This window comes from Macrotis lagotis, chromosome 2, assembly GCF_037893015.1.
Source record: "Macrotis lagotis isolate mMagLag1 chromosome 2, bilby.v1.9.chrom.fasta, whole genome shotgun sequence".
Classification (NCBI taxonomy): domain Eukaryota; kingdom Metazoa; phylum Chordata; class Mammalia; order Peramelemorphia; family Peramelidae; genus Macrotis; species Macrotis lagotis.
In genome coordinates, this window is record NC_133659.1 from 332,427,520 (window position 1) to 332,451,199 (window position 23,680).

The window sequence follows — 23,680 nt, forward strand, 5'->3', positions numbered from 1 at the left end:
GTTAGTAGAATTGTTTCTCTGTCTTTAGATTTCAAATTGCTTTCAAGAGTCATATTTTCTAGGGATTTCTACATGGGCACAGCAAACCAGAGGCCAATTTAATCTCTACTTTTGAAGATCTAAGGAAGAGACAACTAAATTCCCTCTATAATTAAATTATATAATATAAATTTCATTTCCTGGAGAAAAATCAACCATCTCATGCACCATTTCCTTTTTTGAAAAAAAAAATGTCATGCTTACATTTTTTAATCAGTACTCTAATAGTAGCTTAAAATAGCGAAGCTAGAAGTGGAAAACATCTCAACATTTACCAACTGGATGACCCATGGTAAGTCCCTTAGCCCGCCATGTCTCAGATGCAAAATGAAGGGGTTGTACTCAATGACCTCCATGGTTTTTCCCACTCTAACTCTATGATACTACATGAAGATTGAAAAGTATTAGTTTTCCAGCAGCTGCAGTTTATTATTACTTAGCAGGCCAGATAATTCTCTTACAGGTTTGTTTCAAGACTTACTTCTGCCGATTTCCAAGTGTTTATTTTGAGTGGTAGAGCTTCCTGGGACACCGAACTTCTGCTCAGCATATGGTGATAACAACTCTGCTCTGGTCTCAATTCTGTCTTGGAAGTACTTTCTGTCAATGAAAGATAGCTAATTATTTTGGTGAAAAGGAAAAGTAATTTAACACAAACATTACATTTCTTAGTTAATCATACTGAAAAATGTTTCTGAAACCTCAAAGGGTCCACTGGCACATTCACCACCTACCAATGGTTAACAATGAATACTAATAGTTCAATACCTCTTGATGATCACTGACAAGCTCAGACAGATTTAAAAATTCACCCCAAACTTCTATTCTTACCTGTCTTCTCATCACCACTTCTATAGCCTCAGAATTTGAAACATGCTTCATTCTTGTAAAACAAAATAGGATATGTGGAAATATAGAAAATAAAGTTGAAATTATTCAAATGGACTTCTAGCCAATAAGGGATAACAGTCATCTTCCACCCTAGAAAAGCTGATGATCTTGTCTAGAGCAACCTCCTTTCATCCTCACAAGAAGTCTGGAAGATAGTTTATTTTATTCCAATTTTATTCCAATTTTACAGATAAGAAAACGGAGGCAAACAAATTAAGTGACCTGTCTAGGGTCATGTAAGTAGTAAGTGACTGGGGTCAGATTTGAACCCAGGCCTTCCACTGGACTAGAGAATGTCCAAGCTGGAAGGGGCCTTAGAACATTTCCTGACACCATCTGACCCTAGCTCCTCCAACTCAAGTCAAGGTCACATACTGAACATATCCTCCACCCCATAATTTTATCAAATGTATGTAAAAGAAAATTATAACATTATGAGATGCATATACAATAAAGGAAAATAAGGAAATTTTTAGGCTATTTGATAAGAAAATTGCAACTAGCAAGACAATGAAGAAGAAATGGAGTACAAGATGTCATCAAGAAAATTTATGACAGGAAGAGAAGATGGGTTTGTAATGCGATGAGGACAAGAAATAATAGCACAGCCAAATTCCTTGACTGGTACTTGCTAGATTTCAAAAGGAACTGAAGGCAACATCCACACTTAGCATGAACCCTCCAAAGCAAATTTATTGGGGCACCTAGATAAAAGGAGGATTGGATCACAGGACGATATAGAATTAGCCATTAAAAGCCACTGAGTCTCTTATACTCTCATTTTCCAGATGAGGAAACTGAACCCCAGAGAAATTAGATGATTTCCACAATAGCATCCAGGTAGCAAGGGTTATTCCTGATTCCTGGTCCAGGACTCAATCCACATCTCACCGTATTGTGGTTGTGATCTATAGGTTAAAGGAAACTTCCAAATCAATGAGATGAGAGAAAAATATATACATTCTTTCTGGGGAACAAAAGAAGGGAAATGAAAAAATATGAAGATGAAATTTTTTTGAAATTTCTTTAGAGATTGAAAATCTCTAAGTTCTGAAAAAGCACATTGTTTCCATAATGTTAATTATCCATTACATAGTCTAAACCTGGCACTCTGTGGGATGCAGTAAGGGAAGTAAAGGAAGTATAAGACTTGAATCTTATTCTCAAGGCATTACAGTCTAGATGAAGACAAAATAACCTAAATCAGCAATTAAGAATAAGTTCTAATCCACAGAGTAATAAAGGATTTCAGAAAAAGGCAGCACAATCTGAGAAGGCTACTAGGGACGTTGGTATTTTTGCAGGTCCCTAAAACAGCCTTAAAACATGGAGAAAGCCAAGGCAAGGGGAGGAGGACAAACACTCTCAGGGATGAGGAAGTGAGAAGAGTATAGGCAGGAGGGTTAAAGAATAGATGTGGTCAAAAGGAACTGATGGAAGATGGCAGATCCAGAAATCATTAAAAGTTGGGGTAAACAATTATCCAGCCTAAATTTGGAAGGATGTTAGGAAAGCTCAGACTGGTGGCAGGGTTTGTCTAGAATGAGGTGCAGACAGCTCCAGTCAGACAGAATCAGCAAACCACAATCCTGGGGGAATCCATGTGGACAACAGCCTCCAGAGCTCTAGCCCCACAGACCTTGGGTTTGGACAGCCAAGCAGAAGAAGATTGGATGGGACCCTTTCACTGCTACTGGACAGGGCTAGATGCAATGATCAGACAGAGTCCCGGGCCAAGGCTGTGGGAAAGAGGGAACAAGCACACACACAAAAGTGCAGTCACAAAGGGCAGGGCCCAGCTGACTGTGGCAGAAGAGTGAGGTCCCTAGTTTTGCTTCTGGGGCAGAGGAATCAGCTGCCACAGTTACAGCAATGCTGGGGGCCCTGATCAAGGCTCAGGGATGGAGAAGAGTACTTGAGGTCACTCATAGACCAAGAAGTGAGTTGAACCACACCGGTCTTAGATTATAGCACTTTGGAAGAACCAAAAGGTCAAAAGTCTCAGATAGAAATCAGAAAACAACAGCAAGAAAACGAGTAAACAAAAGAGAAAGAACTCAACTACTAGAAAGAACTATAGCTACTATGGTGACAGAAAACATCAGGGTTCAAACTCAGCAGGTGGCAAAACAGCTTCCTACAAAAAACATAAAATGGTCATAAGTCCAAAAAAGTTCATGAAGGAGTTTAGAAAGGACTTTAAAATTCAAATAACATAGATTGAGGGAAAATTGGGAAAAGAAGTAAGAATAATGCAAGAAAATTATGAAAAGAAAGTCAATCGATTAAAAAAGGAGATACAAAAACTTACTGAAGAAAATAACTCCTAAAGCTTAGAAGTGGCAAGAGAAAATAATTTTATAAGACATCAAGAAATAATAAAACAGGGGTAGCTAGGTGGTGCAATGTAGAGTACCAACCTGGAGTCAGGAGGACCCTGAGTTCAAATCTAGCTTCACATATGATATTTACTAGCTGTGTGAACTTGAGCAAGTCATTTAACCCCATTGCCTTGCAAAAACCAAGCAAATAAGAAGAAGAAGAATAAATAATAGAGAAACAAAATCAAAAGAACGAAAAAATAGAAAAGAATGCAAAACATTTCATCAGGAAAAACAAGTGACCTGGAAAATAGAATGAGGAGAGAGAAGAATTATCAGACTACCTGAAAGTTATGACCAAAAAAAAAAAGAATCTAGATGCTATACTTCAAAAAATTATTGTCCTGAAGTTCTAGAATTAGAGGGTAAAAGAGAATTTGAAAAAATTCACTGATCATCACCTGAAAGAAAACTCAAAACGAAAACTCACAGAAACATTATAGCTAAATATCAAAGTTCCTGGATCAATGAGAAATGACTCCAAGAAACTAGAAAGAAACAATTCAAATTCTGTGGAACTACAGTCAGGACAACATAAGATTTAGTAGTTTCTACATTAAAAAGACCAAAAGATGTGGAATATGATATTCCAAAGAACAAAAGAACTTGGTTTGCAGCCAAGAATGACCGAGTTTAATCCTGCAAGGGAAAAAAATGAACATTTCATGAACTAAAGGACTTTCAGATATTCTTGAGGTCAGAACTGAACAGAAAATCTGACTTAAAGATCAGGAGAAACATAAGAAGGTGAACATGAAAAAGAAATCAAAAAGGAAATTAATAAGGTTAAGCTGTTTATTTCTTATATGGGAAAATGATATTTGTAACTCTTAAGAATGTCATTAATATGGAAATGTGTTTAACATAGTTATACATGTTTAACTTATATTAAATTACTTGCTGTCAAGAAGGGAAAAGGAAGGGAGGGAGGGAGAAAAATTTGGAACCTAAAATCTTACCAAAAAATGAATGTTGAAAACTATCTCTGCAAAAAATTGGAAAAAATAAATTTATTTTTTAAAAAGAAAAATCCATCTATCTAATCATAGTTCCAGGTTAGTTGGTTGGTGTCCTTCATTCTCAAAGAGGATCAAAACATCATTATTATGATAGAGTCTTCCATGTATCTAGCTGTGACTAAACAGACCAATTAGAGCTCAGAATATTCTACCACAGATTGGGCACAAACAGTCTGTGTGAACATTTAGGGTAGATTTTCAAAACTTGTGCATCTCATGTTTCCCAGGTAAAATAAAAGAATTAATAAATGAATAAAATACATAAAAAAGAATTTCATCATTACTATGGTAGTTTGAAACAGTATACATAGAAGGCTTCTGGTTCATTTTATTATGATCATAAAAATGAAATTGGCTAGGGAGAGGTAAAATGGAGTCATTTGCAAAAAAAATGGAGTCTCATGCAAAAAAGGCATCAATGGAAGAACCATCACAGTGATGGGGAGGATGGGGTAGGAGGCAGGTAATATGGGAACCTCATTCTTATTAGCACTGAGTTAAAGAAGGAACAGCATATACATTTAGTAGGGCATAAAATTCTTCTTAACTTACAGAGAAATAGGAGGGCAAGGGAGATAGGAAAAGGAACTTTTAGAAGATGGTCAGAAGTAAATTAAATTTCTGAGCAGGAAAAGTATAAAAAAAGAGGTGACCTTCTCTAGCATGGGTTTGGAAGAGAGAGCGGGAAACAGCTTGGAACTCAAATGTAATAAAAAAAAATTAAATTTAAAAAACTAAAAAAAAAAAAGAACAGACAAGATCACTGTAGAGGGCAGTCACTCTCCTTGAAGGCAGGAAAGTATACAATGTACTAAGAAGGATGAAGAAACCCAGTGTCATAAAAATGGATTTTGCATAAAAAGTGAATTTACCATAGACTGAGAGATTTGAAAAGTAACAGTGGTTAACAGGAACATCACCTGAGAAGCTGATGATTTAAGGCTTGGCCTATTTGATCCATTTAGAATTGATTTCTGTTGTAATTGTGTCTTTTATTATTCCTTCTCTTACATACATATAAAACACCCTGGGCATTCAAAAATGATTTTCAAACAATGAGCATTTATTATGTTTTTGTGGAATCTTAGATCTGGAATAAATTAATGAAGGACAGCTTTAAAGGCCTGAAAAAGGCAGTAGGGGAACAAGAATGGAGGAGGTAAATATTCATAGAATAAAAAACATACTGGGACACCACCAACAATAGCTGATAGCAACATAAAGCATGGCACATTTACTATTTTCATCTGGACCTCACCATTCTGTGAGGTAGTTTACAGAGTTTTATTACACCACCATTTTCAGATGAGGAAACTGAGGCCCAGAAAACTGTGAGTCATCTAGTCTAACTCCCTTTTCTTTTTTTCTGGATGAGAAAGCCAAGACTCAGACTTCTCCATAGTCACATAACCAGAAGGAACCTGAGACAGGATCAGAAGCCAGGATTCCTCATGATCAGAGCTAGGAACAGAAGTGAACAAACAACAGTCCAGCTTCTAGGAGCCAAGCCCGAGGGGCAGTTTGTTGTCAGACAGCACAATACTGGAAATACACTGTGTCTGATGGCACTATTAGATAGAGGCAAACCTACAAGAACTCTTCCAGGAAAAAGTCCTCTTGCTGTTTTTATCTGAGCTGTGAAGTCAAAGGAAGAGTGAAGAGATGCTGTAGGCTATGATGTTAATGATTCCTCAAAAGATAAGTACTTGAATATTAAGGTGGGAGTTGCTTTATGAAAATATTTTAAGCAAGATTTAAATTTCTGTGAGGCCTATAATAATAATAATAATACCGCAATACCACAGAAGTGAATTCGAGCATTTGTAGCATTTATCAGCTGGGACAGGAAGCAGATATCCTAACGGAGGTTCATTTAGGATTCCCGGCTCTATTTTGGAAATGAAGAGGTGTCTCATTGGTCTTCAATCCTGGACAAATTCCCCAAGTGTTCCCTTTATGATTTAGCATTTGTGTATTTTTGCTGTGGGTCGAGACAGGCTTTCATGCCATACCAATAAGAGAAAAGACTCAGAGCCTGCTCAGTAGATTAAAGTCTAAATAGGACAGATAAAATCAGCAATAAAATGGGGGAAGGGAGAGCTAAGTTTCTCAGATGATAAATAGTTGTTTTTTTTAATTTTCACATAGTCGTAAGTTTGGAAAAGATATAGAGGCTAGTATTATTGTCCTCAGACCTGTGACAAGCATCTTGAACAAATTATCATTTGTCAATTTATAAAGCTATATAGGGGCATTACAAGACATGCATTTCTCTAGGAAGTTCTTCCAGTGAAAGAATAGCAATTCATGTCTTTAACATCTAATTTTGAAAAGAAATTTGAAAGTGTTAAGTCAGCTTAGTAGATAAGCATGAATAAAAAAGGTGTTCAGTCACATAGACAGGACTGGTATGGGAGAAATAATGAAGATTGTAAGGAAGAAATAGGAACAATAAATTCAGATGTTTTTGAATAAAAGAAAGAGAATTTCAAATAAAAGAGGGGAAACAAAGGATACAAATTAGTAAAGAGCAAATTCAAAGGGTCGTAACTTTTGCACAATTTTAGTTCAAAGATGATCTATTTGAACCCCCTCACTTTACAGAAAATGTGCCTAAAATCACATGGTTTATAAGTACTGAGCCAGTATTTGAAACCAGGTCTTGTAACTAGATCCACTGCTTTGCCCCTGCCAAACATGGCATGGGGGTAGAGAGTGACATGGCCAGGAAGATCAGTATGACAATGAAACCAGTGGCAGATGGAACTGGAGTGGCCAGAGATTTGAGGCTTAGAGACCAAGTCACATTGCCCATGGGTGGTGGCAGGGTCAGATGAGGGAAGGAGACAGAGATAAGACATCCAAGGCCAGACAGCTGATTTGATATAAGAGGCTGGAAAGAGGCAGCCAGGATGACCCAGATTGTGAGCCTGAGTGACTGGGGTGCTCTCAAGAGAAATCAGAAAGTTTTTTCTGGATGAGAGAAGAGAATAAGTTCTGTTCAAGACATGTTCAATGTTATGATGTCTACAGGAAATAATAGTTCAAGATATCCAGTTGGTTGGAGGACCAGGATACAGATCATGGCTACAAGGTCGACCTGCATGGGGGGCAAGTATTTCTGTGGACCTCAGATTCCTCATCTGATAAATAAGCAGGCTACTTTAGATGATCTCCAAGGTCCCTTCAAGCTGTAAATCCATGATCTTATAATTACAATCCCTATCCTCAAAAAGCTTCCAATCTGAAGTGCAGCTGGGAAGTGAGACAAATACACCAATCAGCAGAACAAAAATACGGCAAGTATATAGGAGAAGCCTGAACTGAGTGGGATGAGACATCAAGACATAAAGTCATACAAGTCACTTGTAATCTAGGGAATCAGAAAGGAAAAGGACACCTGATTTGGGCCTTAAGAGAAGGGAAGAGAAAGTTTCAAAAAGGAGAAATTGGAGGAAAGCCAATCCAGGCATCAGGGATGACAGCACATGCAGAGACAATGGAGTTAAGACAGGCAGGATGAGATTGGGAAACAGCATGCATTCTAGTTTTGCTGAAATATATAGTGTGATGTTAAAGCTAATGCATGACAAGGTTGAGTACACTGAAGCCAGATTCTGAAGGACCTTGAATGCTGGGATCTGAAGTTTGTGTTTCATCTAAGCAGGGGACATCCAGCAATGGTTCCCTTGGGTTCCTTCTTTCTAATCTCTCTTCATATAATTCAGTGCCTTTTCCCCTCTGACTTCTGTCTCTTTCACTGCCTTCTCTTCCTTCTCCTGCCTCACACGTGTAGACCTTTCCCACTTCCCTATTTCTAATAGCATCACTGACTCCCAATCACCCAGCCTCCAAACTTAGTTGGCCCTTCCTTCTAACCCCATGTTAGATAAATGTCAAAGTCCTATTGAATATCTTCTGTATCACTCTCACCTTTCTGCTTCTAGGGAAGGCTTCAGTTAAGTCCTTCTGAGCCTATTGAGGTAGCCTCCTAACTGTCCTGCTATTTCCAGGCCCTCCCTAAAAATAACTGCCAAAACAACTTCCTAAGGCCCAGGTCTGCTATCCAGTCACGGTCCCTCCACAGTCTCTGCAGTCACATACCAGTGCCTTCACCAAGCAGTCCGGGCCTTCTTTAATCTGGCTTCAATAAGCTTTTCCTGTATCCTTTTTCAGAGCCCCCCCCTTCCCACAATCCCCCATTCCCTAATTCCACCCTTCCTTCTCCCACTTCCCTATGTTTGAACACACAATCTTCTTTCTTTGGAGGGGAATCCCCTACCTCTCTGAACATTGAAATCCTTCTCTTCCCTCAGGGCTGAACTCACCTCCTCTCTAAATCCTTTATGCTCACAGGTGGAAGTGACCCTCTTTTCCTACATGTCATTCTGTTTGGCCTCTGCTAGGAATGTAATCATAGCCTAACAGTTTTTGTATTTGTCTGGGCTCTGATGTTTCATAATAAAAAGCTCTGGGTTCTCTATGAGTGTATCAACAGAGTCACAATCCTGGAAGACACAATCAAGACAGAGAATCTTTGGGCTTGACCGCAGACTGTGGGATTATCATCTAAGGACAGGCCTAGCCAATTTCAGAAACTTTAACTGGGTAATGAAGTTGAGGGGCCATAAGGCCTCACAAAAATCTGGAATTGGCATAAAGAGACAGCCAACAACATAGGGAGGGGAGGTCCATGATGGTGAAGTCATAGCTGTTCAAAAATCATCCCAGTTCCTCATCCCTTTGCTGGACTCTAAACTCACTCAGGGCCCCGGGCTGTCATGCCAGCCTCTACAGGGAGAGGTCATTCTTTCTTGGGAGACCTCAATATCCTGTCAATCCAAGCCTTTTCCCTGAGGTTCACTGACCTCAGGGTGGATATGGATAGCACATCTTGGATAGTCAGTAAATATTAAGTGCCTCCTAAGTGCTGGAGATACATCAAAGGCAAAAGACAGCCCTGTCCTCAAGGAGTTCAGTCTTTAATCCCTAGATGATACTTTGTTCCCTGATGTTCAGTATGTGACCTTGACTTGAGTTGGAGGAGCTAGAGTCAGATGGTGTCAGGAAATATTCTAAGGCCCCTTCCAGCTTGGACATTCCCTAGTCCAGTGGAAGGCCTGGGTTCAAATCTGACCCCAGTCACTACTTACGTGACCCTAGACAAGTCACTTAATTTGTTTGCCTCAGTTTTCTTATCTGCAAAATGGGGATAAAATAAACTGTATCTTCCAGACTTCTTGTGAGGATGAAAGGAGGTTGCTCTAGCCAAGATCATCGGCTTTTCTAGGGTGTCTGTCTTCTTTGACTTCATACCTCATCAAAGGGAACAAGAGAGGGCAGATGCTCCAGGATGCTCCAGACATCATATATAATTCCTATTTTTTTACATGTGTGTTGCCCTCTAGTGTGAGAAAACTGTTTTCAGTTCATTCATTTCTCAGAAAGCACAGAGGCAGGATGAGGCAGTGACAACAGTGAACTGACCCTGGGACCAGAAAGGGCTCTGTCCATACTTTGCATCATCCTGGACCAGTCACTTTACTCTGCCAACATGTCACAGGCAAATCTCTAGGCTGTAAACCCAGAGCAGATGCTGACCAGGATTCCCTACACTGGGGAAAAGATTTTAAAAATCATTTTGAGACCACAAATATGGTCCCTGTGGATACTACCCCAATAGCGATGTACAAGTATTAGCAAAGTTGACTTTCTCCCAATCCTGAGTCCAAGCTTAAGTTTCCTTGCTTAGTTTCCTCATCTTTAAAAGGAGGGAGTTTGGGGCGGCTAGGTGATGCAGTGGATAAAGCACCAGCCCTGGAGTCAAGAGTACCTTAGTTCAAATCCGACCTCAGACACTTAATAATGACCTAGCTGTGTGGCCTTGGGCAAGACACTTAACCCCATTTGCCTTGCAAAAACCTAATAAAAAAAATAAAAAAATAAAAGGAGGGAGTTGATTAGATAAAACTTCTCTCAAAGGATAGTTGTGAGGACAACAATTTGTCTACAGAAATGTTATCCAATAAAAAGCAAATTGTACTTGTCAAAAAAAAAAAAGAAATGTTACTTGAGAAAAAAAGGAATGTATAGTTTAAAAACAGACTGGGTGGATATGGATAGGATGTAATCAGTAGGTTACACTATTTGGATTTTCATTTGTTTTGTCGATCACATTCCAGACTTCCCTCTAGGACCTTTCTGCTCCCATTTTTAGACATCTAAGCATCCTGTTTACCCAACACAACATGGCCTAAGTTTCTCTCCTCCCAGCATTAGCAGAGAAGCTTCCCCAAACCTCTGAGGAAGCTCCCTATAGGAAGGTTTTCTTTTTCATTCTCTATTCTGAATACAGGTGCTATTATCTCTTCTCTCTCAGTTCTATTCTGTTGGTGCTTTAGTTTTCCCTATTCTTCCTACCAGGCTCATTTTTCTTCCTCCCACACTGTGCACACCAAACCTAGAAAGATGGGCTCTTAAAAGCCAGATAGTTGAAAATCTGAGATGGGGAAAAGAATGTTTTTAAGGGGCTTCCACAGTGTTCTTTTTAAATATTCTAAAATTTCAGTTTCCATTTCTGTAAAACATGACAGAGTAGAGATGTTAATTGCCTGTACAACTATGAGACATGAATTTTGCTGCTATGATATTAGACCAGAGATTCTCTATTCATTCCTCATGACCAAGTCCAATCAACACTGGACTTTTGGGCCCTTGTCCTCCCACCCTCTTACAATCATCACTGCAGAGCCAGTGGGGCTGTGGACACCAGCAAGGTCAGGCTTCTCATTGGACAGATCCCAGGTTCTGTTCACTGCCCCCTCCCCTGGTGCTGTCCAAGGCCCAGGCCAACAATCCCCATACCACAAATTCACATCATCCAAGCTCAACAGAAGTAGTGTCCTGCTGTGGAGAGCTATCAACAAAGCAGGCCTTGGAGCCACCAATGGCATAACACAGCTGGTCCAGAAAGTCCTTCTTCCTCCATGATTGACTTCCTGCTAAACCCTTTGAAAACGGGTAAGCCTCTCTGCTTCACCTTAAACTGAAGCCCCTCTCCCCAGGTTACCATCCTTGATTCTCCCTTCTGGCTCTTTGACTCTCCCTCTCCCCTCTCCTCCAGCTCTTCCCCTACTTCCTCTGGCCTCTTGCCCAACTCCCCTGCCAAAGCAGATGCTGCTTTCTCCCAGTTCTCTCTTATGCCTGATTGGTCCCTTTCAGTCTCACATATATCCTAAGCTTGGGGATCTACAACTCTGGTCTCCAACTCTCTTTAATTGTCTCTTTCAGTGATGTGACTTTTTTTCATAGATTCAATGATTAGCTTTATACAGGTGACTATCAAGTTTTTACATGCAGCCCTAATCTATATGACTATATGGCTATGTGACTCCACCTAGGCCTCTCACCAATATTTCAAACTGGGTGTATCCAAAATAAAATTTATAGTTAGTCGCCTGAAGCAGCTCCTCCATCTATATTTTCTAACCATCCATCTTTTCTTAGGCCCTAGATATACAGGTTCATAACCTCAGAGTTATGCTTAACTCTTCCCTCTGCCTCAAGTCCCCTTAATCATCAAGCTGTCAGTAGCCTCTACCTCCTCCTCTTCACTAGCATGCCCCTCCCCCCAGCTCAGGCCTTCATTCTCTCTCCACTGGACTACTTTTAAGAGCCTCCTAACTCATCTCCCTGCAGACAGTTTTTCTCCTTTTTTATTCATCCTCCACAAAAACTGCTAAAATAAACTTCCTAAAGAAAAATACGGATTTTCTTAGCATGTCATTTAAAGCCCTTTGCAACCTGATTTCCACTTAAATTTGCAAATAAAAGAGAAAGCCCATTCAACCTCCAATTCTGATCCAGATCCCTGTACTCAAGAAGCCACTGTTGATCCCTTCAGCCATTTCCACACCCTGCTTTCCCCAGGGCTCTGCCTTCTGTGATGTCTCCCATGTACTCCCTCCTCGGTACCAACTCTCTGAAGATGCTTTTTCTTCCTTCAAGGATCCCCCCCTTGGAGGCTCCCCCTGCCTCCAGGGATTGATCGTTGTCCTACCTCCTCCCGAGCACCTTGCATTTGCTTCTACAAGACCATGTTGGAGAAGCCAGGACCTTTTCCTGCCCAGGACCCCCACCCACATGAGAGCAATTTCTACATGAGCATAGCACACTTGAAGATAGTTGGTGCTTAATGAATATGTGGTGAATTAAACTAACTGTGGCACAATGAAAAGAACCCTGGCTCTGAAACCAGGGGAGTATGAATTCAAGTCATGCCCCCTGCCCACTGCACTTCTATGACCTTAGAGAAGTCACTCAACCTACTTATCCTTTTCTTTTTCCACTCATTTATAAAATGGGTGTCTCTGAGATGGACCCTGAGGTCCTTTTTAGCACCTCATTGGATATTCCTGTGAATCCTTGTATCCCTAACTAGAAATTAGTAGTGATTTTTCCTGGGAACATGCCCTAAGTAGTATTTTTTCCTCTTCCTCTCACTTTCCAAATACATCTGTTCCCACACTCTCACTAGGATCCTCCTCCTTTGTCTCCTCAAACATCCAGGACTGGCCCAACAACAACGAATAGTCCTGTATAGAGGCTGCCCTCATTTTACAGATTAATGTATTCCAATAAAGTTGGCAGTGATATGAATACTATTTTCCTACTGAGTTCCCTTAAAATTGGTAAACTAAGCACTGTTGACAAAAAACATACAATTCTTTAAATAAACTAACTTACAGAATTCTTAGTCTGAGAAATTATGAAGCATATTATTAATTCATTTTTTGAATCTAAGGATATCATATGTCTGGTGGCAACACTTGTTGACAAAGTATGATATTGTGACCTAGCTCCTATTAGACACTAAATATCCAGAAAAAAAGTGCTCAAATACCTGAGGATTTACTTTTGTTCCCTTTTTTTACAAAGCCAAAACATTTGGGAAAATTTAGGCATGACTAACTTAACTAACAAAGCCACAACTAAAATAAATAAGAGGGTGAATGCTGTCATAAACACTAATCTCTGTTAGCTTCAGCCAGAGATACTGAAAAGTTATCGAGTCGAAAGCCCTCATCTTTCAGATGAGAAAACTGAGGCTTGGCCGTGGTCAGCAATTTGTACAAGGTCATACCAGCATTAAATCTTAGAACAGAATTTGAATCTGGGCTCTTTAGAGACTCTTCAGAGACTAGTCTTCCCACTGCCCCACTACGCCCTCCTTTCACACTGCACAGCAATACATTTTCCTTTTCCAACATGCATACACTTCAAAACTGCCATGGCACAAAGTTGGTTCATTATGGATTAATTTGGCAGCTTCTAGACTTAAGGAAATTTTGCTTGAAGGTTACATTTGTATTCTGGAGTAGTTCAATAAAACAACAAATATGAGTGGTAAATCAATCCTTTCCCTCTCCTATCCACTTTACTTTTGCCCTTTACATTTGAACCTAACAGTGCAATATGAACATATATTTACATATATTTATACACCCTATGTAAATAGAGGTATGTATATCTCTCTTCATATATATGCATATATATATATATTTTTAATATCAGTGGTCCTCCACCTCCGTGCAGTCTGACTATCTTTCCAAATACGTACTTGTGAGGTGCAACCCTGAGACCTTGAGAATTTTCTCTGAATCAGAAATTTCTGACGCTGGAGCAGGGCCTGGTAAGGGAGCTGGTGAGTGGCAGGCACCAGGCAATCTTTTAGGAAAGGTCATTGAGTAGGATGTTCGCCTTCTAGTCCGACACGCCACCTCCCGCTCTTTATGCAGCAGCTGGTCATCCAACAGCAAAGTGATGATTTGCTTAGACTTCTCCCGGACATAGTAACCTGATAAACATAGTAGATTGCTTAGAGAAGGAAACAGTCAATAATTTTAAAACAGTTTTCATTTTAGAGACAAAATAACCAAGACTAAAACTACTTAAATGATCACAATCACCAGTAACCAGAGTAAACACAAAGTAATAAAAGCTGGTCTGCTCTCTCTATACCCATCTGACTCATCAAGGGGAAAAATCTAATATCTTTACTCTCAACCTGCTGGAATTTGCATTATTTTGTTATATTACAGCAAGCAAAAATATTTTGGAAGTCAGTTTTTGTCTTTCTACAGGAAAGGAATATTGTTATCCATTGCTGGCATAACATTCTGTTCAATGTTCTGCTATGAAAGTGAGTTGTAACTTTCAAGACTCAAATCCTGGTGGGGAGAATATCTCCCTCCAAAACAGGGGTACAGTGGCACCTTAAAGGAACAGAATGAGTCCCTAAGGACCACTGCATTTGTCTGGGATGCTCCAAGAGCAATGAGAGCATTCAAGGCTGCCAGCTAAATAAAAAGTAATTCTTTCCCAGGGGCAATCATGGCAACAAAGGTTGTTCTCCCTTTCTAAAAGAGGGGTGTGTTAGCTTCCAAGCACAAAAGGAGAATCGAACAGACTGCTTCTCAAAGGTTATATAACACAGATGTATGTGAGGATGCCTGTTTGGACAGATATATTGAAGTTGGGGTATGAACAAGATTATCAAATGACGCGGAGGCCCAGAATTCGAAGTAGCTTATGAAATAGGAGGTTTGGATACCAAGTACAAATAAGAAAATATGAACCAAGAAAAAGAAAAACCAGTCTTAAAATTAAGAGCCTTGTGGCAGAGTGAACAGGGTACTGGACTTAAAAAGTATGGCTGACCTGGGTTCCAATCCAGATTCAGACACTGATTTACTATGTGACCTGAGGCAATGCCTCCATTTCCTCCTCATCCATAAAAGGAGGAGATTGGAGTCCAGTCCCTAAAACTCCTTTCAACTCAAGATCTTTGATTCTTTGAGCCTGAGATTTTGAGGGTCCAAAGCTAACCTTGAAAATAACAAGAGGGCACATGAATAAGTAAGACTTGAGTCCACTCGAAAAACAGAAGGAAAAGAAAGGAACTATGCACAAATTGTATTCCACAGCAAAAGAGTTGAAAAAAAAAACACCAACGTAGGCTAGATTCTTGTACAGAGGCACATCCCTGAGAAAAAGATAAAAGATGGGATTAAAGGGGAAACTTGAGCTTTTGGACTCTTGAGTATATTGTCACTCCCCAGAAAGAACAGAATCATAGCAATATTCTCATTCTCATTATTAATGAAAGCACAAGACCTAAGGAACCCAAACAGAGGGAAGCATACAATGTCTCCTCAGAGATGCTGAGATAGGGGCAGCTGGAAGGATTGCCCATATAATAGGTCATTTTGCCATATAGTGCTCCTAATGACAGATAACATATAGATAACAGAAGCTTATTGTTCCAACATCTCTGGCAGAAAATAAAGACAGAAAAATTTTTCTAAAGAACTTGCCAGAATCCTTCAAACATACTCAATATGTACACTGTTGGTTCAATACAAAGTTTGGCACAGAAAAGGATGGCAAAAAATATTGGAAGATATGGTTCAGGATTACTCCTCGGAGGCTAACCCTCCTGAATACTTTCTCCAGAAGGAGGAGGAAGATATCTAAGGTGGCGGGCAGCGAACACACCGCAAAAAGTGAAACTGATAGATGACTCACCGTAGGTACTGGAGTGAAAAGTTAAAGCAAAGGTCAAAATTCACCCTCATCTGGAAGGATCAAATCAAGAAGACAGTGCTTTGCAGAAGATTCTGGGGTGGGGGGGTGGGAGGAGGAGGTAAAGTGGACTGAAAGCTCAAGGAGGGTCAGCCTTGGGATGTGGCAGTCAATCTGACATCAGACTTCCCCAGGAAGGGCAGAGCTTCTGGGAAATAGTCAAGGGATCATCCCATTGAATTCTTCACTGGTCAGAGCTCACATGAAGGAAGGTTTCAATTCTGGGCATCACTGTTTTAAGAATGAACAGTGAAATTCATGACTTTGAGGAGCATCTTGGGAGTGGGGACATGAAAACGGTCTTCAAGAATCTGGAGGGTTGTCATGTAGAAGAGCAGGATTGGCTTCAGAGGACAGAGCCAGAAGCAATGGGCAGAAATGGCAAAGAGGCCAATTTGGACTTGATTCAGAAAACAATTTCCCGACAATTCAAACTGTCCAAAAGTGGGATGGCTTGTCTCCAGAGGTCATCTATTCCTCTAACTTGAAGGCAGAGGCTAAATAACCACTTGTCAGTCAGGTATTGTATGGTTTATTATTTTATATGGATTGGACTAGCTGGTCACTGAAATCCCTTCCAATTCTCAAGTTCAAGAGATAACATGCCGACCTTACATTCAAACAAGCTATTGATGCCGACAATTGGGAAATGGACCAGGCAAAGAACCAGATTCCAATTAATGTTGTAGGTTTGGGGTTTGAGGATAAGAGCTTGAATTCTAGCTTTGTCTCTTATTCCCTGAGACTTCTCTGCATGGGCTTCACTTTCCTCTTCTGCAAGAGGAGAGAAATGCACAAGATGATCTCTCTAATATCTTCCAGGGCCAGAACTCTGATCACATGATGACAATTTCCTATAAAAATTTAACTTCCATAAGCAACTGGCTTTACAACAAGGTGGCTAAAGATTTCCAGAAACCTTCTCAACCAACAAACAGTTATCTCTTGGGCAAGCAGAGAGAATGGAAGCCAAGGGTAATATCAGTTTGGAATCCAAGCTCTACATTTCAAAATGACCCAGGGGGAAGATGGAAGACTACAAACATTATTATCCCACAAAAGAACGATAGTGAATAAATCTGTAGAAAGCCTAAAGCGGGACTAGATTAAAGCAAGTGATCCTCAAAGTATTTATACATGACACTGGGAGGACAACTAATAAAAAAATGGAACAGAGCTGCCAGAATTTCAATAATAATCTCTTTTCATCATAAGGAAAGCAGAATTGACTTAGGAAGAAACTAGTTCCTCAGACCTTCTATATAAGAAGTGCAAACAACACTCAAGAATGTAGAATCAGGAAAAGACACTGAACCAAACCAAGTATACACAGAAGAAATATGTCCTGGAAGGGACAGTCTCTAAAGCACTAAAATATTGATTTTCAAGATATCTAAAAGTGGAGAAGAAATGAAATGTTTGGGGAGAACCACAGATATGATCAAAAAATTAATTAAGAGAGCATCTGTAACTACTAAGAATATTTGCCCATTTTTTTCACATCTATAAATTTTTAAAAAAATAACCGACACAGATATCAATGAAAACATGAGAAGGAAACGAAGGCTTTTTTCCATCTTTTTTATTTTTTACCTATAACTTCTGTGTTCTTACTATCATAATAAATGTCTAAAATATTAACTATAATTTCCCAAATATTAATAAAAATTGTATTAGTAATTTTTTAGTTGTACCTGACTCTTTGTGACCTCATTTGAGGTTTTGTTGGCAAAGATACTGAAATAATTTGCCATTTCCTTCTCCAGCTCATTTTACAAATATGAAAACTGAGACAAACAGGGTGAAAGGACTAGCCCAGAGTCATACAGCTACTAAGTATTTGAAGCCATATTTGAACACAGTAAGATGAGTCATATGGATGCCAGGCCTAGTACTTTAACAATTATACCACCCAGCAGCCCATTAATAAAAATAGAAAATCATTAATGAAAGGCACCTAACAAAAGTTAGCAGTCATTTAAAAAAAAGCCAATACTTCAGTGTTTTAAAGGATCAATGATCTCCTGCATATCAGATGGATTTTAAGCAGCCCTACTTTTCTTCCTATATGTCTCTTACTTATATTATCCCATATAGCCTCCATAGAATCAACCCCCAAATGATGAGAGATTCTCACTTGATCTCTTGGCATTATAAGAGTCTTCATATTTAGCAAATACTACTCCTATATAAGATACTCTTCTCTTCCTTCCCCAGTTCACTCCAACCAACTTGTCTCTTTTTCTGATAAGTACATCGAAGTAGAAAAAAAAGCTGGATTTGGATTTGGGGATCTAGATTGAAATTCCAGCTCTTCCACTCCTGACTTGACCCCTCTGGGGGTCTTCATTTCCTCAATGGGATTTGCACCAGATGATTTTCCTAGTCCCTTTCTGCTCCAAATGTATACAAATTATGAGTTTTCTTGCTGCCATTGATAGCTTTTGTGCTACTTCATATGTCTCTTCATTGTTTTTTGTGTGATTAGAGATTTAGAATCCTCATGATACCTCATGATATACAAACATAGCACATCAATGGTAGTACCTTAGTCTTAAAAACACAGGATTTTTTGTGGGCAGAAACTTGGGAGTCACAGTGCCATTCCCTTAATGGAATACACCCTTCCCTTACTCCTTCTATTCTAAGCCCAGATCACTGGGCCTACCCTATGGGTCCCAGTTTTATGGTTAACAAATACAACTCAATGACAGAGATTAAGAGACATATCATCTTCATCTTCATTTATTGAATGGAAGCTCCTGGGCAGACAAGCAAGCTGAGCTCTTTGAATGAGTTTGGATCTCATTTAGGAGTTTCTGCAATGTCCCAGCACAATGTCATCTGCAAACAGGAGCTTTTGAAGGATAGGGAATGCGTAGAGAATTGGACTCTGCTAATAATGCTCCATGACGGGGCGGCTAGGTGGCACAGTAGATAAAGCACCGGCCCTGGAGTCAGGAGTACCTGGGTTCAAGTCTGCTCTCAGACACTTAATAATTACCTAGCTGTGTGGCTTTGGACAAGCCACTTAACCCCATTTGCCTTGCAAAAACCTAAAAAAAAATAATGCTCTATGACAATAGTAATATAACTTTGGCAAACCTAAAGCTAAACTGATATTAATAATGAGAAGATCAAACAGCATTTATCTCATTATTGCAGCCATCAAGAAATCCTGTAGAATCTTTTTTTTTTGGTAGAATCTTAACATAGAAGAGATCTCTCTTATACGAAGGGAAGTTTTTCAGGTGGCATTTTTACTGAATCAAAAGTCTTTTTATGGTGGGAGCTTATATTCATTTTTTGCATCTTTCAGTAATTTGTAGAGCTGAGAAAATATGAACCTCTGTAAAATATAGTTCCTTAAAGCCTTTCTGCTCCCTTTTCATACTCTGATCAAAGATGTCCTTAATATGTGTGCAAATTATTCTGTTAAAGATGACAAAATAGCCAGAAAAGTCAACAGGGATGAATAGCTTCTCAATCACCCTTTTTTTGATAGCAACATAGTCATGATTTTTTCAAATTGTTCAATATCTTCTTCTTTCATATATCTTGAGAAATGCTTCAGTGCTTGCTTTCAAAAATATGTCATCTTCCACGAAGACCTCTTGTTTACTTGAATTGATCCCAACAAGTCTCCTGTCTTTCTTGTTTTGGTGTCACATTCACTTGTTCATAAACAAATGAAAATAAATATACTGCAGGACTTTTACCAGGCCCCCTATCTTATTCCTACCAACTACTAGTTGTCTCCAAAACTCTGGCAATTGGGTTCAAAACTCAAGTCATCCTATGTCTTTTACTTTCCATGCAAAGTAATTCCTTCACTTAGGGGTTTTTTTAGTATGTTTTTCTGTCTTTCAAACATACTTTTCTCTCTCCAGACACTCTGAACTTCAGAGTTCATTTCAATCTCCTCAAAAAGGAAATGAAGCACATGTAGTCAGAGACTAAGATATTCAGGACTGGATCAGCAGACTTATGCCACTGGACTTTGGAGGAGAAAAACGAGGCTGGTCACTTAACACAGCCATCCCTCACTTAAATCCCATTCCTGTGCATGTCACAGCATCACATTCTTGATTCGTGGTTCTCTTTGAGAATGAAGGACAAACAACAAAAACAACAAGCAGACCTGTTACCATTATCCCGTGGGATATAAGGTTCTTTGGCAACTATGATAGCTAACTTGTCTTCCAATGATAACTATGAGGGCTAAATTAGTCTATTTTCCCTCTGTTTACTCTTCCATTTCCAACTTAATGTTTTATTTATTATTAATATTTTCATTAAGGGCACTCAACACATAAAAACGTCATATTCCATTCTTATGGATACATTCCTCAAAAAGAAAGTGCTAGTTTCATGGATACTAAGCCATATTGTCAGATAGAATAAGGTAAAATGAGAGGGCAATTCAAATAGTGGAAAAAAGAAAAAATATTGAAATCGGTTCTCCCTGTGTTCCAACTAAAACCTTCACAATAGGAATGTTGTACTTTATTATTAACTGGATCTTCAAAGAAGCAAGGCAAGCCTTTGACACCTCCTTCATGAATCACTATCTACTCATCACAGTGGCTTTTCCAAACTTTTTCATCCCTTCTCAAATCTCCTATAGTTCCCCCTCTTTCCGCCTTCTCAATTGAGAACTTGACCTCAAATTTTGCTGAAAAAACTTAAGGCCATTTGCAAAGAGCTCCCTCTTCCCCTTCCTCTTCATCTCATATCACTCAAACACTTTCTGCCACTATTTTCTCTGACTCTGCTGCCTCCTGTAAAGAGGTGACCTTTCTCTTTGCCAAGCTTAACCCCTCTACATGCACAAATGATTGTATCCAACCATCTTTTCCAGCAGATTGCCCCCTTTATCATCCACACTCTATCATTTATTTTCAATCTCTCCCCATCTACTAGCTGCTCCCTTACTGCCAACAAACATGTCCATGGCCCCCCTATCCTCAAAAAGCCTTCACTTCATGCCTCCCTCTCTACTAACTATTGTAGTATATATCTCCTTCCTTTTCTGACTAAACTCCTTGCAAAGTATAAGAGGCACTTCCACTTCCTTTCTTCCCCCTCCCCTTAATTCTTTCAAGTTCATCACTCAATATAAACCACTCTGTCCATAGCTATCAAAGACATTAGTGGCCAAATCGAATGTTCTTTTCCCATTTCTCACCCTCCTATATGCTCCATAGTTATGTTGTCAATCACCCTCTTCTCCTTGAGTCCCTTCTGCTCTCTCCAGTTCTTCCCATATTCCTGACTTCTTTTCAGACTCCCCCACTGGACCTTCATCCAGGTCAAGCCTGCCAACTATGGGGGTCCCTCTATCCTTCTCCTTCTGTACTATTTTGCGTGGCATTCACATCAGCTCCATAGATTCAAGAATCATTTCTATGCAGATGATTCTAATATCTACTTATCCAGCATTAACCTCTCTTCCAATCTTCAATCTTACATCTCCAACTACCTATTAGACACTTAGAATTATGTTTCCATAGACATCTTAAACACAGCATGTTCAAAACCAAACTCAATTCTCTTCCTCCCCTCTTCTTAACGTCTGTTACCCCGGAGGGGGGCCACCATCCTGTTATTCAGACAAGCTCATAGATACCATCAACTACTCACTCTCTCACCCATCCCCCATCCAATCTTTTGCCAAGTCCCATCATTTCTATCCTTCACAAAATCCCTGCTCTTCTCCAGCCCCTCGGTCTCTCACACCTGGATAATTACAATGGCCTGTTCCCTGGTCTCATTGGTCACTCCAATCCAGTCTCCACTCAGCAGTCAAGCTGATGTTTCTTAAGCCAAGTCAGACCATGTCTCCTCACTATTCACTGACCTCCAGTGGCTCCCTATTAGCTGCAAGATCAAATATAAAATCCTCTATTTGACTTTTAAAACCTTTCATAAGCCCCTGACTATCTTCCCAGTCTTTTTATACCTCACTCACTTAAGACATATTCTGTGGTCCAATGATCCTGGTCTCCTTCTAGATTCTAGGCCTGGTCTCCTTCTAGATTCTAGGCCCTTTCCCTATCCAAACCCCAGGTCGAGCACCTTCTCCCTCCTCTCTCCCATGTGGCCAGGGGGCACAGATGGCTGCTCTCCCCTACAGGAAATCTTTCCCAGACCTGAATCTCAGTGCCTTCTCTTTGAGACTGTCTCCAGTATAGCTGGCCTCGATCTTGTTTGCATGTTGTCTCTGCTATTAAACAATGAGCTACTGCAGAGCAAGGGCTGTTCTTTTTCCTTCTCTGCATCTCCCCAGTGCTTGGCATAGCAACTGGCATACATTAGGTGCTTACTGTTTGTTGTATGAAATTCTGAGTTCTAATCCTAGTCCCTCAGGTCTAGCAGTGTGCAATGGTCTGTCTCAATTTCATCATCTTCAAAATGGTGTGCTTCAGAGATGTGAGGAAATGATGAAAAGAGCACCAGCATTTCTAGGGTACCCAAAGTGTGCAAATCACTTTACATGTGTTAATTGCTTTGCTCTTTCCCTACAACCCTGTGAGGGAAGGGCTTTTATCCTTTTATCACCCCATTTAACAGCTGAAGAAACTAAGACACAGAAAGGAAAAGTGATTTGCCTAGGACCACACAGCAAGGAAGTCTCTGACCTGATTCCATGGCAGCACCTATCTGGTTTAAGAGAAGAAAGTCCTTGGTAAACCACAAAGGGATAAATAATGTGAGGATGGTTTACAATGAATAGAAGCATTCTTTCTACCACACTTCTCATGGAGAGTCCTCATCATCACCACCAGCAGCTGCCAGTCTTCTCCAGACTGAGCTTGGACACTTGGGGTGCTTCTCAATGGGATCCTCAGAGCCTTTTCATCTAGGAAGAACCCCACCATGGGTCGCCTCTAGGCTACAATGGGGCTCATTCGATTTAAAAGAATTTTAAAAGTGTCTAAAGTAAAGACTAACTTATTCTGTGGAAGCAGGGAAGCAAGATTAGGGGAACAATTGTAAAATTCAAAATAAATAGTGTCTGGGAGAGACAAGGTGCTGAAAAGAGAAATGGAAAATAGCCCCTGACCTCAGGGAGTATACCCTCTGGGGGTTACATATAAATGAAGAGATAAGAAATATAACTGAGGAGGGAGGGGGGAGAGAGAGAGAGAGAGAGAGAGAGAGAGAGAGAGAGAGAGAGAGAGAGAGACAGAGACAGAGACAGAGACAGAGACAGAGACAGACAGAGAGAGACAGAGACAGACAGAGACAGACAGAGACAGACAGAGACAGAGACAGAGACAGAGACAGAGACAGAGAGACAGAGAGAAAGAGTTGCCCACTAAGCTACAGGGAGGCTAGGAGAGCTTCCTGGAGGTCTTAGTACATGAGCTGAGTCTTAAAGGAAGCTGGAATTTCTAAAAGATGGTAGGAAGGAGCACTTTTGAGGCACAGTGGACAGACTGAAGAAAGACAAGTACATGAAATAGAAGATTGGTTTCCAGGCACAAAAAATAAGCCAGTTTGGCTGGAACATAGATCACCCGACAGGGAATGGGAAGTAAGGTTAGGTTGCAGTCGATTGTGAAGGACCTTCTGGGCCAACCTGAATTTATATTGTAATCTGGAGGAAACAGGAACTATTGAAGATTCTTGGAAAAGGTATTGATTAGTATGATCAGCCCCAGGCTTCAGGAAGTTGATTTTGGAAGCTAGAGAGAAATAGGA

The 23,680-nt window shown here is 39.9% G+C and overlaps 1 protein-coding gene across 1 annotated transcript in view; it reads right to left on the minus strand.

Annotated features, from left to right (window-relative positions):
- Positions 1-23,680, minus strand: part of LOC141512274 (ENTH domain-containing protein 1-like) — a 53,470-nt gene that overhangs the window by 20,697 nt on the left and 9,093 nt on the right. Inside the window, exons 2-3 of the mRNA XM_074221081.1 lie at positions 13,950-14,186; positions 521-639 (exon numbers count right to left, since the gene is read on the minus strand). Coding sequence (XP_074077182.1) covers positions 521-639; positions 13,950-14,186 — 356 coding nt within the window. The remainder of the gene's footprint in view (positions 1-520; positions 640-13,949; positions 14,187-23,680) is intronic.